The 23701-nt window shown below is 51.7% G+C and overlaps 1 protein-coding gene across 3 annotated transcripts in view; it reads right to left on the bottom strand.

Annotated features, from left to right (window-relative positions):
* Positions 1-23701, bottom strand: part of Sorcs2 (sortilin related VPS10 domain containing receptor 2) — a 362100-nt gene that overhangs the window by 21110 nt on the left and 317289 nt on the right. For all 3 annotated transcript variants that reach the window (XM_032916916.1, XM_032916917.1, XM_032916919.1), the window contains exons 9-17: positions 19093-19272; positions 13595-13741; positions 10779-10881; positions 9383-9459; positions 7265-7356; positions 6329-6436; positions 3629-3749; positions 2514-2647; positions 1799-1927 (exon numbers count right to left, since the gene is read on the bottom strand). In XM_032916916.1, coding sequence (XP_032772807.1) covers positions 1799-1927; positions 2514-2647; positions 3629-3749; positions 6329-6436; positions 7265-7356; positions 9383-9459; positions 10779-10881; positions 13595-13741; positions 19093-19272 — 1091 coding nt within the window. The remainder of the gene's footprint in view (positions 1-1798; positions 1928-2513; positions 2648-3628; positions 3750-6328; positions 6437-7264; positions 7357-9382; positions 9460-10778; positions 10882-13594; positions 13742-19092; positions 19273-23701) is intronic.

Raw genomic sequence — 23701 nt, 5'->3', positions numbered from 1 at the left:
GCCTTTGGACCCTGCTGAAACTGGAGACTCACAGACGCTATGTACTTGGTATTTCTACATGAAGTTGATTCTGTATAAGCAGTTTGTTCATCTCCACCACTCGGTGGGGTGAAAGGCCTGCCCGCCACTCCCCACTCCTACAGAGCTTTTAGCCAGCACAGCACAGACTGTAGTTCTCACTGTATGTCATGGGCTTAGGTCCAGAAGGTGAGTATGCCCGTGGTTTCAGCTATAATGGAGGAAAACCTGGTGTGGTGGTTTGAATATGTGTATCTCAGAAAGTGGCACTATTTGGTGGTGTGACCTTGTTGGAGTAGGTGTGGCTTTGTAGGAGTAGGTGTGGCCTTATTGGAGTAGGTGTGGCCTTGTTGGAATAGGTCTGGCTTTGTAGGAGTAGGTGTGTCACTGTGAGCATGGGCTTCAAGACCCTTGTCTTAGCTGCCTGGAAGCCAGTCCCCTCCTAGCAGCATTTAGATAAAGATGTTGATTTTAGCTCCTCCTGCACCATGCCTGCCTGGACACTGCCATGTTCCTGCTTTAATGATAATGGACTGAACCTTTGAATCTGTAAGACAGCCCCAATTAAACGTTATCCTTTTTTTTTTTAAGATTTATTCATTTATTATATATAAGTACACTGTAGCTGTCTTCAGACACACCAGAAGAGAGCATCGGATCTCTTTACAGATGGTTGTGAGCCACCATGTGGTTGCTGGGAATTGAACTCAGGACCTCTGGAAGAGCAGTCAGTGCTCTTAACCACTGAGCCATCTCTCCAGCCCCTAAACATTATCCTTAAGAGTTGCCTTGGTCATGGTGTCTGCTCATAGCAGTAAAACCCTAACTAAGACACCTGGGGATAGAGGTTGAGAAAATGACACACCTAGGCTTCTACCTGGAAGTTTGTTTTAAGAAGAGTGCCCCAGGCTTTGGGGGATGCCTCTGGTACTATCACTGCACGGGTATGAAAGGTTCAGGAAGACCAGAAGGGTGAAGCTGCTTTGGGGTCTCAGTCCCATTAGTTGGAGGCCTTGGGGCCTCTTCTGTCTCTCTGTTCTCAATGCTGTGCCAACTCAAGGTAGCTCTCTCATGATACTAGTCCCCAAGAGTTTAAATGGGACCTGTGTCAGTCTGATGACTTGCTGAGCCCTGTACACTCAAGTCAAGCACCAGGACCATGGCCTTTCCTTCTAAGCTGTGTGCTCTGAGTATAGAGCATCCCTGGGCTCTGCTTCTGGAGCTGGTTGGCTGATGGGTGAGGGATGGATGTGTGGGTGGATAGATAGATGGATAGATGAGTGAGTGAGTAGATGTGGAGGTGGGTAGATAGGTGGATGGATGGGTGGGTGGATGGGTGGATGGATGGGTGGATGGATGAGTAGGTGGATGGGTGGATGGGTGGATGGTTGGATGGGGTGGATGGGTGGGTGGGTGGGTGGGTGGATGGGTGGGTGGATGGGTGGGTGGATGGGTGGATGGATGGATGGGTGGATGGATGGAGGGGTGGATGGGTGGATGGGTGGATAGGTAGCTGGATGGATGGGTGGATAGGTGGATGGTTGGATGGGGTGGATGGGTGGGTGGATGGGTGAGTGGGTAGATGGGTGGATGGGGTGGATGATGGATGGATGGATGGATGGATGGATAGATGGATGGATAGATGTGGGGGTGGGTGGATAGGTGGATAGATGGATGGATGGATGGATGGACGGATGGAAGGATGGATGAGAAAGGGGGTGGGTGGGTAGATGGGTGAATGGATGGGTGGCTGACTGGCTAGGTGACTAAGTGTACTCACCCAAGGCTACTGGTATAGGTCTGTCCCAGGACACAGTCTTCAGGAGGAGACAGGGGGTTGAACCAGAAGTTGGCAGAGCACTTGTTGACAGTAGACTCTGAGGAAGATGAGCGCTCAAACCCGTAGTCACTGGGAAGGGAAAGCTAGGTTAAAAGGTAAGATTAGAGGTATAGCAGCTGGGGTGGAGAGCCTTAGGCCACGGGTCTAGATGTGTCCATCCGTGGGGACATGGATTAATGCACAAGTTTGTTTCAGAGGAGAACAGATCGAACATACTAACTCCATTCCAGGCCAAGGAAGATGAAAATAAATGGGAGCTGGAAGGCTTCCTGGGGCAGGTGAATGACTCTCAAAGGATGACCGGGAGAGAGAGGAAAGCAAGGAATGGCTGTGAAGTCAGGGTCAGCTGCCCGAGAAAGGACACAGAAGACCTGAATGTGGGGTGCTGGGTAGAGAGTGTGAGGCAGGTTGGGGGTGGAGGTTTTGTAAACTACATTGTCACAGGACAGTGGGCCTTTGAATAGACTGAATTCCTAGAGGGAGGAGAGGGGCTAGGAGAGGGTAGCTCGTTCCCATGATGCCCTAAGGTAGAGGTGGCAGCGTGTGTCTGAAGACTAGGCCCTGTAGGACACTGTGACCTGTGCTCTGGTTCTGGGGACAAGGTCATCCTGAAATAAAGGTGCTGGAGCAGTCAGGAGGGAGGGGCAGTGCCCACCAGAGGAAGTCAGAGTCCCGGCACTTGCACACACGGGATGTGAGTGCTGACGTGAAGCTCCTCCCCTTGACACACCAGGACGTGGACTTTCTCTTCCGGTAACTTCTCTGCTGGCCCATGATACAGTGATCACCCTGTAGCAAGAACACTGGGATGAGGAATCAACAGAGGATGGTGACAGCTGTCACTGGCTTGTCCTGTGGCTCCTGGCCTGGTGGCAGCTGGGGTTGGGGGCATTTGCCTCTTGACAAACAGGGAAACTGAGACATGGTATGTCAGTCAACTGGCTTTGCTTCCCTTATCTCAAGCATTATGATTGGCCCTTGGTGGTCACAGAACAGCTGGGCCAACAGGGGCCAGGTTTGTGAACATCTGGAGATGACACACAGGAGTTTCTTAGGCTATGCTTGGAGCAACACTGCCCTGATCCCAATAGCAGGGCACCCTGGTAATGATGGGGCAGGGCTGGCAGGGACTCTGGAACCTTCTCAAAGCCCATCTGAGCACTTTCTTATAAACCAGTTTCTGCAGAGAGCTGTTGAGTCACTAGCCAGACCATCCTCCATGTGTGAACTCTCAATGCTGGATCTCTACCTACAGAGCTACCAGGCCCCTGGCTGACTTCAGTGATTATCCCAGCTGGCAGCTCAGCCAGAGTTCCTGACCCCAAGTGTTTCCTCTTAGGAATTTTCCATCTTGGCTCCAAGTCTCCACTTGCTATTTTGTTTTTCCGGTCTTTAATAAAGTCCTCCAGTCTGACCACAGCTTCGGCAGGTACCACTAAGTCACACCCACTCACAGGCCCCAGGTACCCACTGAAGTGTGAGCTTCTTTTGTACCACCCTCCAGGAGCTGACATGGGGGTCTCATGTTCAAACCAAAATGTGAGGGCTAGACATTGATGATGGATTATGACATAGGACAGTCTCAGACTCGGATGTCATATAGTCTTTGTCCATGTCCCCATAAGCAAAAGAGTCCCAAATTGTATCATGGAGACCTCCTGGCTGAGGGTGGGGCGCAGGCCTTGCAGGTGCGGGGATCAGAAAGAGCTGCAGATCAGAGCAGCTACAGGGACAAGGAAAGGGCCCTGTGGCTGCGGGTGCATGGCCCACCTGGAGGTCAGTGAGGTCCCAGGAGCTATAGTCATCCTCAACACATGGCCTGGGGAAGGAGGGCCGGAAGTCCACCTTAACCAGCTCCCAGTCAGAGCGGAAGCTGATGTGACCAAAGACCCTGAGGGGAGAAAGGAGGAAAGTCACTTTAGACTGACCCTTTCCCGAGACCAGAAACTCAGGTTCCCTGTACCACCACCTGTGATGCCTCTCCTGCTCAGAAGGATTCAAGGATGTGACATGCTATCCGCTGGCCTTGTCCAGATGTTACCACCTCAGAGCGATTGCTGTCTATGGCATGCTGATTGTTTTAGAGCAGGTTATCCATCCGACCTCTGCAATCCCCTTTCTGCCAGGAGTAGGCTCTCAGGTGAGCAGGTTCCCTGACTTCTTGGCTGCCACAGACTTCCATAGCCTACATACCAGGCTTGCACTAGTTTTGTGTGAGCGGGAGACATGTCCCATAATACCTGGTGTCTCCTTGCCTTTCTGCTGGCCTGCCTCTGCCTACCATGTGGGATTGGCTCCAGGCTGTTTACCCTGGGCGGGGCTGGCACTCTAGAGAGAGAAGTCATTGTAAGGCTTGGACAGTGGATTTCGGGTCATGTGACAGTGCAATGCAACCCACTGAGCAGAGGGAGGGACAGAGGGAGGCCAGCCACAGAGGAAGCACCACGATGCATGGAGGCTAAGCGTGCTCAGCTTGGTCATCTGGTCAGCGTCCCACACTGACTTCGACTCCTCCCATCAACTGCTCTGTAGACCTGCCATTCCTCTTGTCAGGGCCTCATTGTCGCCGTGACAGACAGCTGGAAAGGGGGTTCCCACATTTCTGTCCATCTCTTTAGGACTCACCGCATCCTGTGAGGAATGCATGCAGATGATCCCAGATTTCAGAAGGGGAGCAGACTAAGGAAGGTCCCCACCCAGGGTGGTCCCTGGGGCTGGCAGCTCACATCTGTGAGGCGTGGTTTGGGACATAACCAATTAGCCTGAGTGTGCTAGCCTAGCATCTCCTGGATGGGAACACCCTATACTCTGCGTTCTGAGCTCAAGCAGAGAAGCAGGCTGGTCCAGCTAACCCCCTCTCTATGTCAGGTCCCATCTGTGAAGAAAGCCCAGACCTCAGCTCCTACTGTGAGCATCTCTCATCTAGTTCAATGGTCCTAGCAGGAGAGGCCAAAGGGCCACTACTTGGCAGAGAGCAGGAAATGTGGGCCACGCCTTAGAGTGTATTGCTGGCTCCGCCCTAGGGATGGCTTGCAGCCCTGCTAGGCTGAAAGCCCTCATAGTACAGCCCAGGGCTAGGACCCTCTGTCCTGTGCTGTGCTGGGGGAGAGAGCTGTGGGCAGCGCTGTGAACAATGTCCTGACAAGGTGACTAGTAAGCTTAGATGTGACCTTTGGGTGGATGAAGACAAAGGTACCGTATGGGTGGGGCTCTGTCCTAGGCTCAGACAGAAAAGTTTTTCATTCTGCCAGCCTCTGTCCCTTCTGAGGCACGTGGCTGATCTCCACGTCCACTGAAATTGGAAGCTGTTTGAAGAGGCAGCTTTGTGAAAGGCTCCGTAGGAACCTTGTGGCGCTGTTTAAAAACTTGAAACATGAACGCGCGCCTGCCCGTGAACTTTGTAGCTTTCTCTGGATGAAAGGGATGCATTTGGGACCAGACCCGGATCTGAAGACTTTGGCTGCACAAAGCACTGATGTCCCAAAGCAGCTACAAAATGCAGACTACAAGATGAAGTGAGGCGGAGGAGGGGAGGGGACGTGCTCAGGGCAGAAAGAGCCCCCATGGTGGGGCCTGGCTGGGGAACCTGAGGCTTGGGAACCCTGCCAGCTTGCTGGAGCTCTGAGAGCCCTATCAAGGCTGTCACCTTTGCTGCTAGCCCTTGCTTTGCAGGTTCATCCATGCAAGCTGTTCAACCTACTTGCAAAGAGGCCAAGGGACCAGGCTGAGTCTGCCTTAGCTCAGGATGTAGTCAGACCAGGGGCGCCAGACTTCCTCACCTGCTTCTCTTGACAAGTACCAAGCATCGTATCCCTGACCTGCTGTCTCAACCCACAGCCTTCATGCCAACAGTCCACATGCCTCCCTGGGGTCTTGGCAGGTCACAGCATCATGAAGGACCTGAGCAGAGGGAGACTGGGACCAGCTCACTCTTCCATGCTGGAGCTCAGCTCTTCTGGGATACCCATACTCCCTATGTCCTGCAATAGGGCTTGCTCTGGCTTTCTGCTAGCCACCGAGGAAGGAGGCTGTGAGCCCAGCACCACCGTGGGCTTTCTCACTACAGCCTGGCTGTGTGGGAAGAACTCCATCTGCTCCTGGGGGGTCGTGGGCATTCTGTACAGATTCCAGGGGACTGTGGACACTCCATGGGGCACTGGGATGCTCTGTGGGGCTCTGTACGGGTCATGGATGCTCCACGGGGCTCTGAAAGCTCCCTGGGGCCCAAGTGGGGAGAGACATGCAGACCACATCACCTCCCCGGCTTTCTTCCTGGCAATCACTGGCCAGTGCAGGCAGCAGATGCACCTGCTGGCCAGGGTGAGAGGAGCAGCCACTGGCCTGGTAGCAGGAAGGAGAGGCCCAGTCTGAGCCCACCTCAGAGACCAGGCACAGTCATCCTGGGGGGTGGCTCTAACCTGGGTCTTCCTCACACCTGCCCGTTTCACCCATGTCCTGGCACGCACTCACGTCATGACCAGCGTCTCATCCCCTGGTTCGCTCAGCAGCCCATCCACGAACACCGAGGTGCTGGTGAAGTTGTGTGTACTCCAAGTGTGGCCCTCGTCCACGCTGAACCTGCGAAAGGTCACCAGTGTCCACAGAGTGGCATGGTCTTACCCCCAGGCCTGACTCCTATCACCAGAGACCAGATCTGGGACATCCCAACACCTAGGCCACAGCTGGACCACAGCCTCTCTCTCTCTCTCTCTCTCTCTCTCTCTCTCTCTCTCTCTCTCTCTCTCTCTCCTCTCTCTCAGGTGAGACCACAGCAGATACCTGCCAGCCAGGTGCCCTGACTAGCAATGTGGTGGACTGGTACCCTAGACATACTGTGGTACTACACAGGCACTGTGCCCGATGAATAGCAGGGACAGCCGAGCCTTAGAAATATCTAGGAATAGCATGCAAGGCTTGATCCCAGCTCAGGGTTCCTCTGTCGGTGACACGTTAACGTTACAGTGATACCACCTCCCAGGACACACAGCTCTTTTTCAGACTAAAGCGACACCACCTGCCTAGAAGTTTCCTAGCTTTGTCTCCTAAAGACCAGTGTTACCCTGCCCTCGATCTGTCGATGGGTCCTTCAGCTATCTGAAGCTTCAGTTGAGCCATCTCTTATCTGGGCATCCACTGGCTTCCTTGTCTGTACTCCTGGTTCCATCCCTCTACTAACAGCTTCTTGCTGATACTTAGGGTGTCTCTCTGGACTCCTGAGCCCCCAGCCCTCCTCCAAGTTACCCTGACTAGGCTATGTATTCTTTTTTTCATCCTGAGGGCAGCATGGTCCATCTTTGGGCATCTCAGAGGTCTGGGAGGCCACCCCAGTGTTAGGATCCCAGGGAACTGTCATGGTCTACTGTGTGCCCTGGGCCCGCATGTCCACCCTCTGGCCCATGCTCTCACTTGAGGGTCTTCAGGGGGATGGAGGTGTCCTTGATGGCAGCAATGACACCACCGTGGTCCAGGTACAGGACATGGTGCTCTTCCTCAAAGACCTGTGGGGTGACATACACTCTCAGGTGAGACCCCGACAAGGCTGGGGAGCCTGGTCAGGGAGCGATACTAGCTCTCTAACACCCCCACGTCCACTCCTGACATAGCACATGAGGAATGAGTGGGGTTCGGCCGAGAGTGGCAATTTCTCTACCCTGAGGGACGAAGGAAATGGTGATGTGTACACACCCCGTACTGCCATAGAGACCCAGGTCAGCAAATGGTGCAGAGTGGAAGACGTCCTGATTCTAAGAAACTAGGCCCAACAGTAAGCTGGTTGGAGGCAATGTCTGAGAAACTGCCAAGAAAGTCTCTGACTGGGTCCACTTTGTGGTTCTCAGCACCTTAAGCATTCCCTGGGGTGCCGGGCTGAGGGGACACAAACCTATCCCTAGCTCAGCTTTTCTGTTACTTCAGAGTCCTAGCGGGGGTTTTAAAATTCTGCTGGTGAGATCCTTGGCCATTCCAGGAAGCCCAGGGTCTTTTGTTATCTAGGTTTTGAGACGGATCTTGAACTTGTGTAAGAATCTCCCTTTCCTGCTTCCCAGAAGCTGGTGTTACAGATGAGCATCACCAGGCCTGCCTTAAAGCTTGTGTCACTCACTCTGCAGGAAAATGTATGTCACTCTACACTCTGACCCACCTCCGTCTGTCAACGCCTCTCTGGCCAGGGAGGAAACACCACAGCAGCCCCAGAGGCCCCACTGGTCTGGAGCTGTTGATAACTCAGTCCTCCAGCAGCAGTCTTCCTCCCCCACCATAGCTGCCTACAACCACAATATGCATCTGTTTCTCTCTGATACGCACATGCATGTACACACATGCATGTGCATGCACACACATGCACACAGGTGATGCCCTTCAGGCATCTCACCTGTGAGTCTGGCTGTCCCTGGCAGGGAACCTTGCCCTGTAACACTGATCCTGAGGTCTCCAAGGTAAGCCTAAGCAGGCTGCTTCACAAAAGTGGTCCCTTAAATGTCTATAAAATGAGGAAGCCCTTCGGTACTGCCATCAGTGAAGGTGGACAGACGGTGACCTTTAAGAACCTCAGAGAGGCTTCACTGACTTCGGTGAAATAGAAATATTTAATGCAATAAATCTCTTCTGCCCTTTACAGATGCCTTGCTCGTTGCATCTTATTAAGGGAGCAGCAGCCTTACACCTTGACACCGGCGAGCTCAGTGTGCAGGGATGAGTGTTTGGTGCCTCCCATGACCAGGCATTGTGGAGATGTCCTGGGAACAGGACTGGTCTGCAAGACACCTGGCTCAGGTCATCTTCTCAAGTGTCAGATCACCCCTAGACCAACTGAGCTAGGACCCCACTCCCCCCCAGAGAGGTGGTCAGTGTCTGTTTCACAGGGCAGGGCCATCTTGAGAGATGCATGGGGTGGAAACCTGCAACGTCTATGTGTCATGGGCTCTGTGGGGCCTGCCAGACCTGCCAGTGTCCCCACTCTTCCTGTGCTACAGGCTGATGGCAGCCAGCATTCTTCTAACCGGTGGCTCTGACCATGTGCAGCTGTGAGTGGGAGCGGCGCAGGGTCCAGCTGTTGAGGGCATGGCTCCCACAGGCAGTCTTTCCTCACTTCCTTTCCCTCCTTTGTCATCTTGGGCCACATTTCTTCCTTGCAGCAACACACAGGATGTCCCCCAGGATCCTAAACCTGCCCTCTCACATCCTCTTCTTTATTTGTGTGTTCACCATCACTCTCTCTTGGCCTGAAGGAGCTCAAAGTCAAGGAGGAAGTAGCCATGTGGCCTTCAGTTCCTTTTCTCAGGTATCCTGAGACACACGTGGCTGTGAGGTGCAATGCCCAGCAGAAGGCACAAAGCTTTGGGCAGATGGCTCCACCCCCAACTGGCCCCACCTCCTGGACAGGCTCTAGCCCTCAGCAGAGGCCTCAGAAGTGATAAGGCTGATTGCCAGGTGCACACATCGGCTGAGGCATCTAGGGAGCCCCTGTGAAAGAAGGGGTACAGACGGATGGAGTCCTGGGGGGCTGAAGAACCTTTGTCACCTTACCTGTCTCCAGGTGTGCCCGCAGTCAGATGTGATGTACATTTCCTCTTTATACTCCACCAACTGTGAGCCCAGGTTACCTGACCAATAGAAAAGGCTGTGTTGCTCTAAGGCCAGGCAGATCCCCCAACCAAGGGCTGAAAGTTCCCAGAAAAGGAAACTGTGCCGAGGCCTATATTTTTACTATAGTCACCTACAGCAGGCCCCTGTCTGCCTTCCTTTTCAGACAGTGGCCTGGTGTGGCTGTGGGGCTTGAGCTGGTCCCCTCTAGGAAGAAAGAGCTCAACCCAGATGAGCCCAGTGCAAGGCTCCGGCCTCAGCTACAAGGTGGACAGACTCAGGTGCTACTTGAGGGTAAAATATGTGAAGATGAATCAGGGTCAGGACTAAGGCTATGAGCTATCTGGGGCAGCAGGGGCTTGTGGTCCCTGAGACATGTGAGGGCTGCATGTATGTTTGGGGACTAAGTGCCCCAGAGGCCAGAGAGCAGGGGAAGGCCAGGGTATATCTGGGCAAAAGGTAAGCACAGAGTGGGTGCATATTCAGTTCCTATGGAGGGCATAGTCACCATGTGAGAAAGGTGAAACAGGCATCAGGGGATAAACCCTAGCCTGGGTCATCTCTAGGCAGACAGTATCCCATCCAAGATGTAGGCCAGTGCAGCCCAGCCCAGAGAAGGTACCCCATGTAAGATGCTACAAGAAGGGATGGAGACGTCCAGTAAGGAGCATAGCCATATAGGCTCACAGGATGAGGCACATATGGCTTCGCCAACTGGACCTGGTTTCCCCAAAATCCCACCATGGCCTAGCACAGAAGGTTCCTGATGAGTCAGCTGGTTGCCATCAGGTTAAACTGTCATCTACCTGCTTGCCCCCTTCTCCATCCATCTATCCTTTCAACTTCCCATCTACCTACAAATCCATCCACCCATCCATCCATCCATCCATCCATCCATCCATCCATCCATCCATCCTCCCACCCACCATTTTGCCCATCACCACCTCCATCCATTTACCCACCCCTCCATTTGTCCATTCACCTGACAACTCACCCACTCTCCCACACACTCATCCATCTATTTGCCTATCTACCCACTCATTCTCCCACACATTTATGCATCCACCCACTCACCCTCCCACATACTCATGCATCCACTCACTCATTTATCTACTCACTCATCCGCGCTCCCATCTATCTGCCCATCCATCCATGTACTTATCTACCCACCTATTTAGCCCCTCCCTCCACCAATGTCACTTTCACCCTTAGGATTTCCAAGGGAGTCACACCTCCTTAGAGTAGATGACATTACCTCTAATGGACACAGCATGACCCCAGTTCCCACCCATGAGATAGTAGATTCCCTCAGGCTGTAAAAGCTACTGTAGCCACCCACCTGCACCCATGATGAGGCCAGGGGCAGTGTCCTTGGTGTGTACCGTGCCTGACACATAGGGGTTGTCTGCCCAGCGCAGGTGCAGGTGCAGATGGCAGTCCGGCTGGGGAGGAAAGAAGGAAGAATGGTTGGCATGTGAGAGTGACCGAGGAAAACCAGTTCTGTGGCCACACATGTCCCCTAGCCTTTGTCAGTGAAAGCTGGGTAGGAATGACTTGGAAGAATGAACGGACAATGGGAAGCTGTGCTCAACTGGCTGCTGGATTATGGGGACATAGGGTGAAGATGACTTCAGCAGGAACTCCCTGGGATCTAGGGAACAGAGGAGTGGAGTGTAAACAAGCCAGATACTGTCTGCTGGAGAACAGAGACCAGAAATCTAAGAGAGGGCATCCAGGGGGCGCTGCATCTTTTTCTACAAGGGAGGGACTTGTGACCTGGATTCTCCTCAGGATGGGCTTCCCTACATGGATACCACATGGATAGCTAGGTCAAAGAATGTGTGTGATCCCTGGGGTCTGTGCAACCCTAGCTCTCATTCATTTATCCATCCATTGATTCATTCCCTTATCCAGAATCTTTACTGGGCACTTTGGCTTGAGGCCCCATTTCTTGGCTTCCAATAGTCCTGGCCTGTCAGGCCATCCTAGGCTCTGCATTAGTCAGAGGTACAAGCCCTCTGAAGCTGCCCAGAGTGAGATCAGGCCATAGAGGTAAACAGGATCCCAAGGATCTTATACAGCAAGCCCAGGTAAGGTGGCTGGCAGATGAGTTATCCATTTCTACTCCTCCCATATGTGGGAGCTGGCAGATCCTCTGCAGAATTGTCAAGCAAAATAAATCTTGCATCATTGGGTGGACATCAGGCAGCAGCTGAACCAGCCTCAGCTCTGTCTACAGGTACTTCTGACATACTGGTCCTTCTGAATACATATGTTTCTGGGGGCTTTCATTAAGAATCCCAGACACTAACATTTAAATCCATTTCCCATTCATTCTGTTAGAAGAGATCTGATCAGGGCTGAGGAGATGGTGCAGTGGGTAAAGTGTTTGGCATGAAGACTGGAGCTCAGTCCCTGGCATATGCATGGAAGGTATGCACGGTTGCATGCATCTGAAGCCCTAGGGCTAGGGGTTGGGGGTGGAGGCAGGAAGATCCTAGGGCTTTGCTGGCTAGTCAGCCTAACCAACTGTTGACCCTCCAGGTTTAGTGAAGGGGCCCTGTCTCAAAAATAGCGCTGAGAACAATAGTGGGAGACAGCCCATTAGCCTCTGCTCTTGGCATGTGCTCATATAAATGTGCACTCATTTGTTATCATACAGAGGGAGGGGAAAGAGGAGAGGGGAGAGGGGAGAGGGGAGAGGGGGGGGGGGAGGGGAGGGGGAGGGGGGGAGGGGGGGGGGGAGGGGGGGGGGGGGGGGGGGGGGGAGGGGGGGGGGGAGGGGGAGAGGGAGGGAGAGGAGAGGAGAGGAGAGGAGGAGAGGAGAGGAGAGGGAGAGGAGGAGGAGAGGAGAGGAGAGAGAGAGAGATCCGATTAAATGTTCCACTGTATAAGAGTATCTATTTTCCCATGGCTAGAGGGAGACATCCCCAGCCAAGCCAGTCAGAGAACTGAGAGCCAATCATGACAGCAGAGAAGTCCCACCAGTCTGTCCCTGGCTCAGGGACAATGTCAATACATGCACCAAGACCATGACAAAGACCCCAGATGTTCCTGGGTGGCATGGCTCCAGGCAGACCTTACATCCCTGAATTCCCAGGAACCTTGCCACTACCATCTGAACCCTGAGTCACACATGGCTGAGAGAATTACACTGTAGGCTCTGAGGGCCTAGACTTGGTCACCTGTCAGTCTGTGTTGTTTTACTCTGGATGGAGGCCACAGCTGCTCAGGTGGGAGCCAGGGCTTTGCACTGTTGTTTGTTGCATCAATGGCCTGCTGGCTCCCAGGTACTTTGCTTTGGTCTCCAGTGGACTCTCTGCCTGCCTGGGCCACTTGGCAGCTTTCTCATCTTTTGGGTCACGTGGACAGAAATCTCATGGAGGCTGCCTCCTCACTGAGCTGCGTCATTTCAGACAAGAACTTTCTCTTAGCTGAAAGTTGCTTTGGCAGATGAATGTGACTTCACGTCCCCAAAGATGATACAAAAACTAGCCTTTCATAGCAGCTCTGGACCCGAGAGGGTTTCTTTACAAATGGTGAGTGATTCATGCTTCATGCAGGTGGGCAGAGGTTGTGGGCCTTCCATATCTACAGTGGGGTCTGACGAGGAGGCCTGAGAATGGAGTGAAACAGAGAGCTTGGGGCAGACAGACTCCATCCCTGCCCAGGGGAAGCTGTTCCTTGGGGCAGCTCATATTCAGTGGCCACCTAATGACTGTGGAAAATGCTGTCTTTGGTGGCACCTGTCACTCTTCCTCTGTCACTTGGCAGCCCTCAATGGTGTTCATCAACATACTGAAGTAGGCTTGGAAGTCCCTCTGCTCCTGCTACCCCTTGGTTCTCTGCTAGCACCATGGGGTCACACCAGTACTAGTCTGGTGGTGAACACAGAGTGAAGGGCAGATACCAACTTAAGTCAGAGGGTCTCTGGCCTGGGGCCATCTGGACAAGGGCCGTGGAGCTGAGAGTAAGTGAGGAACTAGGGTTTGGGGTAGTTTCTCACAGTTGTCCATGGACAAGAATGATGTCATGTTTCCCTGTGTATGTATCCCTATGCCTAGCAGAAACTGGCAGCTTGTGTGTCTCAAATGTATCCTGGCAGTGGCATCTGTGCCACTCTCTCGGAGGCATGTGACAGAGTAGATTACTTACTGGCTGGCAGTTGGTAGGCTTCCCATTCATGTCAGTGCTGGGTGGCCTCAGGTAATCCCAGTCACGGCCCTTGTTGTAGGTTATGACCGTTGTCACCTTGCCATCCACTTTCTGGTTTGCCAAGAAGACTCCCTTCACCCCTCTGACCTGAGGAGACACAAGAAAAACCATACGTCTCAACATAGATCGCCAAGAGCAACAGTGGCCTGGCATTGCCCCCTACTGAGAACATGCATGTGGCTTTACCTCACTCTGGTTGCAGCCTGAATCATGGAGACTGACCCCAGGCTTAAATGGGAAGAGTTCTGTCTACTCCGGGCTGTGGGTGATCTGTAGGACACTGAACTGTTTACCCAGGACCTTTGATCCTCAGAAAGCAGGGAGGGTCCTGGTCCCCTGACTAGCCAGTGTATTGATGAAGGAATTCCCCCTACACCACCCCTACTCAGGAGCCCAGGATCCCCTCAATTGCTGTGACTATTAGACCTTTTCGGGGAAGTCCTGTACCACAGCAAATACTTCTGGATTTTCTTAGGGTCCCATAGCTCAATCCCTCAATTAGTCAACTAGTGACAATGCAAAGGTCCCTGTTTGTCCTGGCATGGATTGACAGGGTTCCACTCTGCCTTCTTTTCTTTTACAAGAGGTCTTACAAGGTCTCCAGCTGAGGCTGTAGCCTCTAAGGGTACCCACAGTGTTGATTCATAAGAAAATACAAAAGCCAGCCATGTTATCACCTTAAACCCAGTTCCTCCCAGGAACACTCTGTTCTTTGAGCCCTTATTGACAAAGACTTAAAGTCACATTCGTTGAGTGCCTCTAGGGGGGTATGACAGGTACAGAAATGTTCCCTTTCATCCAAGCCCCACAGCAGAGGGACATCTTCTGCCATACACGTCTTGTATAGTATGCTGTTGCTGCCGAGCCTCCAGGGACTGGGGCTCAGACAACTGTGTATTTTACTCAGAACTCTAGAGCCAAGGATTATAATTAGACCGAAACAGTTATTAAGGACATCAGTGCTCTCTACACTGAGCTTAGCATGTACCATCTCATTTGAGTCTGAAAAGTCAGTTCAGTTAATCTCCATGTGCATGACTGCAGTACAGGTGGACAGCCCACCAGAGATGTGCTGCTATGGATGTAGGGATAGAGCGAGGAATAGGTATGTAGTTGAATGGTGGTCTGGACGAACCATAGATGGAAAGATCTCCGTGGATGAATGGGTGAATCAGTGGATGAATGAGTGAATGATGGATGGGTAGGTGGGTAGTAGGTTAGATGAACAGTTGGATGTGTGGATGGATGGTCGATGAGTGGATGGATGGTTGGGTGGACAGGTAGATGAATGGGTAGATGGACTAATATGTAGATGGGTGGGTGGATCATGGATGAATGGATGAATAAATTATAGATGGTTGGATAGGTAGATGAGGATGGGTAGATGAATGAGTGGAGAGGTAGATAAGTGGATGGGTGGAGGGTTGAACTGTGAATGAGAGGATGCGTTATGGGATGAATGAATAGATAGATAGGTGCCTGGGTAGATGAATGGGATTCATGGGTGGGTTACGGATGAACTGAATGGATAGATGAATGGGTAGATGGCAGGATAAGTAGGTGAGTGGTGGACAGATGAATGAGTAGGTAAATGAGTGGATGAGTATATAGGAATAGGTGGTTAGTTGGGTAGATGAGAAGATGGATGATTGGATGGATGGATAGATGGATAGATGGATTAGTAGATAGAGTAATGGTATTTCTACTATCTATACATCACAAACATGGCTTCAAACAACACACTTCTCATCTACCACTGTGGTGTCCAGAGCTCTGACCCAAGTCTCTGACCTGTTGTCAGGAGTGCATCCTTATCTGGAGGCTGTCGGGAGAAATCTGATCCTCCGGTACAGGCTTTGGCTCCTGGACCCCTTTCTCTTCAAAGGTAGCAACACAGAGTTCCTGGCTACCACCATAGCTTTCCTTTGTCTGGCTATAACTGCCTCCTGATTCCCCTTTCAAGGACCTTATAACTACCAGGGCTCTGTAGAGATGGTACAACGTCTCTGGAGCAGCAGCCTCAAGCCTGCCTGTAGCCTTGACATCCCTTTACCAGGCATCGTGACACACAGAGGCGTGGGCTGTGGGGCTCAAGGAGATGATGGGTGGCTGGGTAGGCATATTCTGTTCAGCAAGTGCATCCTCTGACCTCCACAGACACATGTGGGTCTGTCATAAGGAACACATTCACCCATCTGAAGGTCCCCAAAGTTCTCCTTTTATATACATCAGTATAAGTTAAAAAAAAATCTCAATTTCACCAACTCAAAGACTGCTGCAACTTGTATTAAATAGGTATAAATATAAAAATGGGCCTGTGAAATGAGAGAGTAAGAGCATCCTGAACCAACCTGGGGCCAGGTGTAGGTGTGGTGTAGGGCACTCCAGTAGAAAATGGAGAACAAGAAGGAAAAAAATGGAAGCCCCTTTGCCAAGTGATTTCATCATCCAGCAGAGAGCAGCCCCTGGTACCATAGACTGAAATGGCTGCTTGTGGTCAGGGGTCTGCTCTCTGACTGCCTTTCTACTTCAGAATGAGCTCTGTAGAACCTGGGTCCACGCCCTTCGGCTCTGCTTCCCTGTCTCTGTAGTCCACGCTGCTGTGTTTCTGCTGTTAGCGCATTTTCAGGGACCTCGGTGAAGACAACAGCATTTGGCACATGACACCTCAGGACCAAGTTCTCAGCACAAAGGAGATTTATTTGCCCCAGAGGGATAAAAGGGAGAGAATAAGAGACAGAGACTGGAGATAGAAGATGAAGGGGAAGGGAAGGAAGGAGGTGGGGGAAGGGATATTTGTCCCAGAGAACAAAGAACTGCCTCTGGATAGAATGAAAGGAGACAGAGGTGGCTACAGGAAAATGGCGGTCTATAAAGGTAAAAGGGGAAGTCCCATGTTAGGATGAGGTGTTTAATTTTAATTGGGCATGCTAATTAGGGCAGCCAAAGGGGGCTTTTGATTGCTAGACTTCAATATTCCAATACCTGGACCTTGGTACTTAGCCTCAGGAGGAGGAAGCAGCCAAATAAGGGACCTTGGTGACTAACTTTAGGAATGTCATCTAACAGTGTCTAGCAAGGCAGAGAGAATGGGGGAGAAGGGCAAGGCTGCCAGAACCATTTTGCCATGCTTGGGCCTCCTAGAGTCCCTTCATTCGGTGTCTCTCCTACCAAAGTCATCAGGATTCGCTGCAATGGACTCTGCTCCCCACAGTTAGCCTGGCAGACACATCTCCACAAGCACTTCACATGCCTCTTGTGCCACACAGTGTGACCACAGGATCCATGAAGTGAGGCGATTTGGCCTCTGATACACTGTGACACCCCGAGCCCACTCCCTAACTCTAACATAGCAACTCAGAAAAGATCTGTCAAAATCTAATAGGCCCAGAGGAAGCAACACAACCAGGGGCCTCACAGACCAAGCAGACCACCCTGCAACTCAACTGCAGAGAATCTGGACCAGCTGCTGGCTTCCCAGTGACCATATGCAGGGGATTCATGTACCATCTTCCAAGACAAGCCCTTTCCACCCACCATCCCTAGTGCCAGAGGAGGTGGCACTGGGAGCTTTGCTGGACTGGGCCTTATTTCCTAGAAAAGACATCTTCGAATCCTAAGAGGGCATTGCTATGGATGCCTCTTCATAGCCCAGAAACCAAGCCCAGAGAGGTTAAGTAACCTCCCAAAGACAACACAGCACAGCACAGCACAGCAAAGATACCTGAGCCTAGAGAAGAGCCCAGGTGATGGAGAACCAGAGCTGAACCTGTTGCTACTTCCCATTTGAGGAACTCAAAGAGGATGAGTCACTTTGGAGGCAATGGATGCTGTCTTTGCACCTGGCTGTGTGAACCTCTTTCGTGCCCTTGAGGCTCTCTCCCTGGTGGTCTCTGTGCCTGGCTCACAGCTTCCTCACTTGGCTGACTCCTGCTCAGCCTCCCCTCAATGCTGTACCCTCCTCCAGGAAGCCTACCCTGATTCCACCTAGACTTGTCAAAGGCATTGCACTGCGTTCCAGAAACAGTGTGGGGCTTAAGGACATTGCTGAGAATCATCTTCTTCATGGGGGAGCTGAGAGTGGTCAGCATGTGTGCCAGTGTGAAACCCAAAGTGTGGCAGGCAGCATGCGTGTGACACATCTGTGGAGAGGGTAGACAGCGCCCCCTCCTGTCAGACCTGTCCATGACACCCTCCCATCTATCACTGCTCACCCTAACTTGGAGCGACAGCCCCAGCGCTGAGCGCTCTGGTGCTCAGATGTTGCCAGAAATATCCGGAGGGCCAGAGGAGTGCTGCAGGATGGCGCTGTCCCTCTGCAGCCCCAGCTGGGAGGGAACACTGACAAATGGGCTCTCTTCACAAACAAACGATTACATTCATCATTCCGCTGGGGATAATGGCTCCACACTGCCGCTGACAGCTGGAGACACATTGAGGCTCCTAGCCACCTGGGAGGTCCCCTCCCTCTCGCAGGGGCGAAGCCCATTGTCTGCCAAGGGCTACCCTCTGAGCCAGACTCACCATCCAACAGAAGCACCAGTGGGCCTCCTGTGGCTCCCCTCACTGGCCTGAGGGCCCCAAGAGCAGATGTGAGGGAAGATGTTGGGAGATAGTGTGGCTGGCTCTGCTCTGCTCTGTCTTGAAAGGTTGGAGGGGGGGTAGTGGTTGAGGGTGGTGATTCTGTTGAGCCTGCAGCCTGAATTTCCTGACCTGCACATGGGCTAAATATTACTGAGAGGATTGTGAGGAACCTGTCCAGACCAGGCTCTTGTCGGGTGAACTTTTTGTGGAATTGATCTGAGGATGAGGGCACTCTCACCAGTGGAGAGCATGGGTGTGAATTCCAGAAGCTTGGGTCAGTGCTTTAGCGTGAGTGGGACCCCCATGAAGACTTTCGTGGAGCCAGGTAAGGCCAGGACCCCTGCAGGGGCGAGGCAGGGGCTGTCATCTCAGGCAGGTAGCAGGAGAGGCCACGTCCCGGCAGGTAAGGCTGGACAATGGTATGTGGAGGGGTGAGGACTGGTAGGAGAGATATATAGAGGCGAGAGACTCCAGTTCCCAGGACAGGGAGAGGAAAGAGAAGTCATGGGGCGGGAGGAGAGAAACAGAAGCGAGCCTCTCCCAGCTCCAGGATAGCTCAAACCATACATGGCTGTGGCTGCCTTTGCACAGGGAAAACCTTGCATGCTAAAGACTGATCTCAGTTCTGCAAGATGTCACCCACCAGGAATCTCCTCCTCATTAGCAAACACTGTCTCAATGAACCTCATTAGGAAACCAGCTTCCCTCTCTGTCTTTAACTCGCTATGCTCGCCTCTGACCCTAAAGCCTGAAACATCTGGTGCTTTGCAGGTACCAGTATTCCCTAGGCAAGGGAGATGGAAGACAGGTGGGGGTGGGGAGCTTGAGCTGTTCCTACCCTGCCTGGTGCCTACCTCAAGGATGTCGATGACCACGTTCTCCTCAGCCTGCCTCGAGCTGCGCACGTTCTCCAGCACCAGCGAATAGCGCACTCCACGCAGGTCTGACTGGTACAGGTTGTAGGTGTCCACCTGGTTCCACTCCTGGACGGCCACAAACACCTGCTGCTCATCTGTGCTGATGATCTGTAGGTCCTGGGGACAGAAGAGCTGTCAGAGAGGGTAGACCGGGGCACAGTGACACCTCCCCGCTGCCCTGGAGAGCAGCTGATCAAGGAGGGTGATCAAGGTTGGGAACCCGATGAGCCACACTCAGCTTTGTGGACAAGTGGCTTCACCTCCATAGACCTCCGTGCCATAGCTTTAAAACTAGGTTGAGGGATAGTGTGGGGATGTGTCTTCTTCCTCACCCCCACTGGACTTTGTCCAACTCCCTACAATGAGGAAGGGCTGCCTCAAGTACCCCACATGGTCAGAATGAGTAGCAGGTACCCAGCTCGGCTCCCCTCCATCCTGGGAGTCAATCATCCCTTCGTTTGTCCAGCACACATGTTTAGGAAGCATTTGCATCAGGACCTGTTGCCAGCGCTACCTCGGCCCTGAACTTCACAAAGGAAGAACTTGCTTTAACAGTCAGAGCGTGGTATCCACACAGCACCCTGCAAACAAGTTCTACTTGTCCGCCATCCTGTGCACCCGGCCCTGGGCCCCATGGGACAAAAACTGCTAGGAGACCCGCAGCCCAGGCAATGGCTCCAGGACTCAGTTTCCCCTTGTGGGTCAGGTAGCTCTGTGGGAATCAGCTGAACAACTGTACAATTCAGAAAAAGAGCCCTATCGTGTGCAAAGCAAAGCTGGGCTGACCTAGGCTCCTTGTTCTCCCTTTGTGCAGACCTGTGTGGACTGAATGACCAGAGAAGCTGCAGCTGGGACCACTGAGCCTAGGTATCAAAACATTCCCATCTCCAAGCTAAACAACTTTGCCCTGTATCCTCCAAGCCTTGTCTTCTGCCCTTTGGAACTCCTCAGTCCTCTGACAGGGGTTGCTAGGCTATGGGAGCTGAAGATGGATGCGGGGGTGGTGGTGGTGGGGTACCCTCACATGAAGACACCCCTTTACCCTCATGCCCTTTGGGGTATGCTCACTTTGAGGAAGTGATTTTTGTGTCTCTTCAGTGAGGGACCCATTGGACTCTTGAGAGTTGGCACCTGGTCCTTCCCCTCCCTGCCAGACTGTACCCTATGCTATGTGTTCAAAAGGCATTTCTGAGCTGGGCATGGTAGTACATTTCTGGAACCCAGCACCCAGGAGGCTGAGGTAGGAAAATAATGAGATTGAGGCTAGCTTGGGCTATATAACAAGACCCTTAAAAATGAAGTGGTGATAGCCTAGTAAGATAACCAGTGGAAGGGGAAGCCCTCGTCCTGCAAGACTGAACCCCAGTGAATGTGATTGTTGGGGGGCAGGGCGGTAATGGGGGAGGATGGGGAGGAGAACACCAATATAGAAGGGGGGGGGAGGGTTGGGGATGTTGGCCCAGAAACCAGGAAAGGGAATAATAATTGAATGTAAATAAGAAATACCCAAGTTAATAAAGATGAAAAAAAAAAGTGGATAACAGCTGAAAGAAATGGAGTGGTGGGGCTTTGCAAAAAGGGGTTCAATGTGCGAAGCATCTATCACATACCTCCACAGCTGGAGGACCCTACAGGAGAGGATCTGGACCCTGTGTCTACAGATATAAACTTGACACACAGAAAGGATGAACTAAGAGGGGCGTGACTCAGGAAGAAGTATGTGGTCCCATATATGAGATTAGACAGAAGGGTGGTGGAAGGCTCTGGAGTGTCTGTAGGAACATGCTGGCCAACACCCATGTACCCACCCCCAGTCCCTGAGCTGTGGGCAGGAGGCAGGATGTTTTGCTTTTGGCTGGGGGCCATTTTGCTGTCCACCAGGGAGGTCATGCCCATGGGTTTGGTAGATAAGCAGATCCACCAGAACTGGGTGAAAGTGAAGACTTTCCCACAAGAAGGCTTGGCAGGGTCAAGCTTATAGGAGGATGGAGCAAAGGGAACTTGCACGGTGGGGTGCAGTAATTCAGCAACAGCCCTGATCGAACACCACTTACATAAACTGGTTAGAGGCCCTGCACGGCGCTTCCTGTAAGCACTGAAGCAGCTTGGGGCCATCCACAGCGCCCCTCTAGAGAGACCTGGAATTAACACTTCAACATGTTTATGTTCGGGCTCTCTCCGAAGCATGATTCACACACTCTCCACGTCTGCTTTATAGCTTGCTCTGCACACTGTGTGGGTGTCTTCTTCCTCTGCCATGAACGTTATTTATAAACACCACTTTTAATGACTGCATGATACGTATTTGTGGCCCAGCCGTATTTCACTGAGCCATGTATGTCCCTGCTGCAGAGGACAGAGGGGATGTTTCTAGATCCGAGTCCCTCCCTGCCTCTCTGCTTATTTCCTTCCCATGAATTCTAAGAAGGGAGATGGCCACATCAGAGACAGGAAACGTCTCTAGAATGCTTGTTGCATGCTGTTAGCCTGCTATCATGAAGTTCAGATCGGTTCCCTCCCCAACAGGCTGTTCATGTCCCTTCTTCTGGGTCAGTACTGAGAAAGGTCACGCAGAAGACTTGCTGACCAGTGCAACAAATCCTTTGCACTTTCATAAAAACTCCATTTATTTCCCTCACTTTTTGTTTTTAGAGAAGCAAGCAAAACCACTCCTTAACTCCATTGTTAATAGATGCCCAGAACCTTCACGTGTGGTTGGCACATGTGACCCGGAAAGATCTGCAGACAGGAAACACTAGTTTGTTAATATTTCTTATCGGCGGACTCAGGAGTCTTTAAGAGACAGCCTCCTGCCTGTGAGAAGAGCCCAGTGGTGGGCAGGCTACGGTGGAGGACCAGCAAAGTCACCAGGGGTGGAGCTCCTACCGGGTCATCATTCTACTGACCCAGGACATGGTGCTTGCCTTCAGGGTCCTAGATGGGTGTTTGGGTAGAGTTACAGCATCGCACCGAATGGAAGGCAGCAGGAATCGGAGGCATGGGGAGAGGGGCGGACCTCCATATGGTGCTCTCAGAAGCGGCACAAGAAAACTTCATTAATTTCTCACTGGCGGATCGTAAACGCATGACCACATGCAGAGGAAGATGGCTTCCCCGAGAAGCTGAACAGCAGCTAGACTGTAAGTTTGGCTAAACTAAGACGAAGGGCAGAATGAATCCTGAGAACTGTCCCAGATTTCCTCCAGATCCTTACTTTGAGACAAAGATGAAACATGGAGGAAGGAATGGGCCAGCAGGCAGAAGTGATATATGTGTGAGTCACATCATTTCTATGTTTGTGCATATGCTCATACGCAAACCAAAACTTGTAAGTTATAATCATAAACTGTGTATAAATTATAGCATACTATACATATACAGAAAAGGTTTTAGAACATTTTAATAAGCATGATGACAGAAATTTCTCATGGACCTTCATATGGAATCCCAATGAAATATTCCATAGATTTTTTTTTTAAAGATTTTTATGTGTCTGTGTGTCTGTGTGAATGTATGTCATGTGCATGGGTGACCACAGAGGTCAGAAGAGGGCACCAGGTTCCCCAGAGCTAGAGTTACTGGAGGTTGTGAGATGCCCAGCAGGTGCTGGGAATCAAACGCTGGTCCTCTGCAAAAGCAACAAGGGCTCTTACCTGCTGAGCCATCTCTCTAGCCCCGGCACAGATCTTTTTATGAAATTCACAAAGGATTCCTGCAAGCCAGCACCTTCCTCCTATTTTGTCAGTGCTTTGGCAACTTGGTCCCCTAGCCTTCTGGTAAGAAATCTGCAGGTCATCTAGGCAGGGAATCCCTCCTCTGTGACAAGTGGCTTCTCTTGTGCTGCTTTCTAGACTCCTCCTTCATCTTTCTGGCTTAATCTCTTGATCAAAATGTACATTTGCACGTGCCTCCGTGTATCCCACGCTTGGGATTGGCCAACCTTTGAGACATTCACATTCATGCGTTTCATGATTTTGGGGGGTGGGTAAAAAGCCACTGTTCTTAAATCAATCTCTGTGTCCCTTGCTCTCATGTCCCTTTAGGATTCTCAGTGTGTAAGCACTGATTTGACAATGGTGTCAAAAGATCACAATATTTGGCTACTTCTACTGTCTTGTCCTCAAGTTCTCAGATTCTTTCTCTGCCTGCCCAGATCTACTTCTGAGTCTTTAGGTGGACGTCCTTTGCTTATTACTTTTCTCATTTCTTTCTAATTATGGTGTCAGGGTTTCTTTTTATGGCACACTTCACATTTCCTATCTCTTTGCAGACTTTTCTTTTGTGCATAGTGTCCTCCTGCAGTTCTCTGAGCATCTTGAGACAATTCTATTGAAGTCTGCCCAGCAGGTCGACCAGCTGGCTTTTCTGGGGCATTGTTTCAGTTCTGAGGAGAGCATGCTCTCCTGTCTCTCTGTGATTGTTGCCTTGTGTTGTCTGTTGCCTTTTGATATTTGATGACTAAAACTGGAAAGTGTGTGGTGTGTGTGTGTGTGTGTGTGTGTGTGTGTGTGTGCTCTGAATTTTTCAAGGTCTTACCCTTCAGTTT

Source organism: Rattus rattus, chromosome 11, assembly GCF_011064425.1.
Source record: "Rattus rattus isolate New Zealand chromosome 11, Rrattus_CSIRO_v1, whole genome shotgun sequence".
NCBI lineage: Eukaryota > Metazoa > Chordata > Mammalia > Rodentia > Muridae > Rattus > Rattus rattus.
This window is presented reverse-complemented; position numbering and strand designations above follow the sequence as displayed.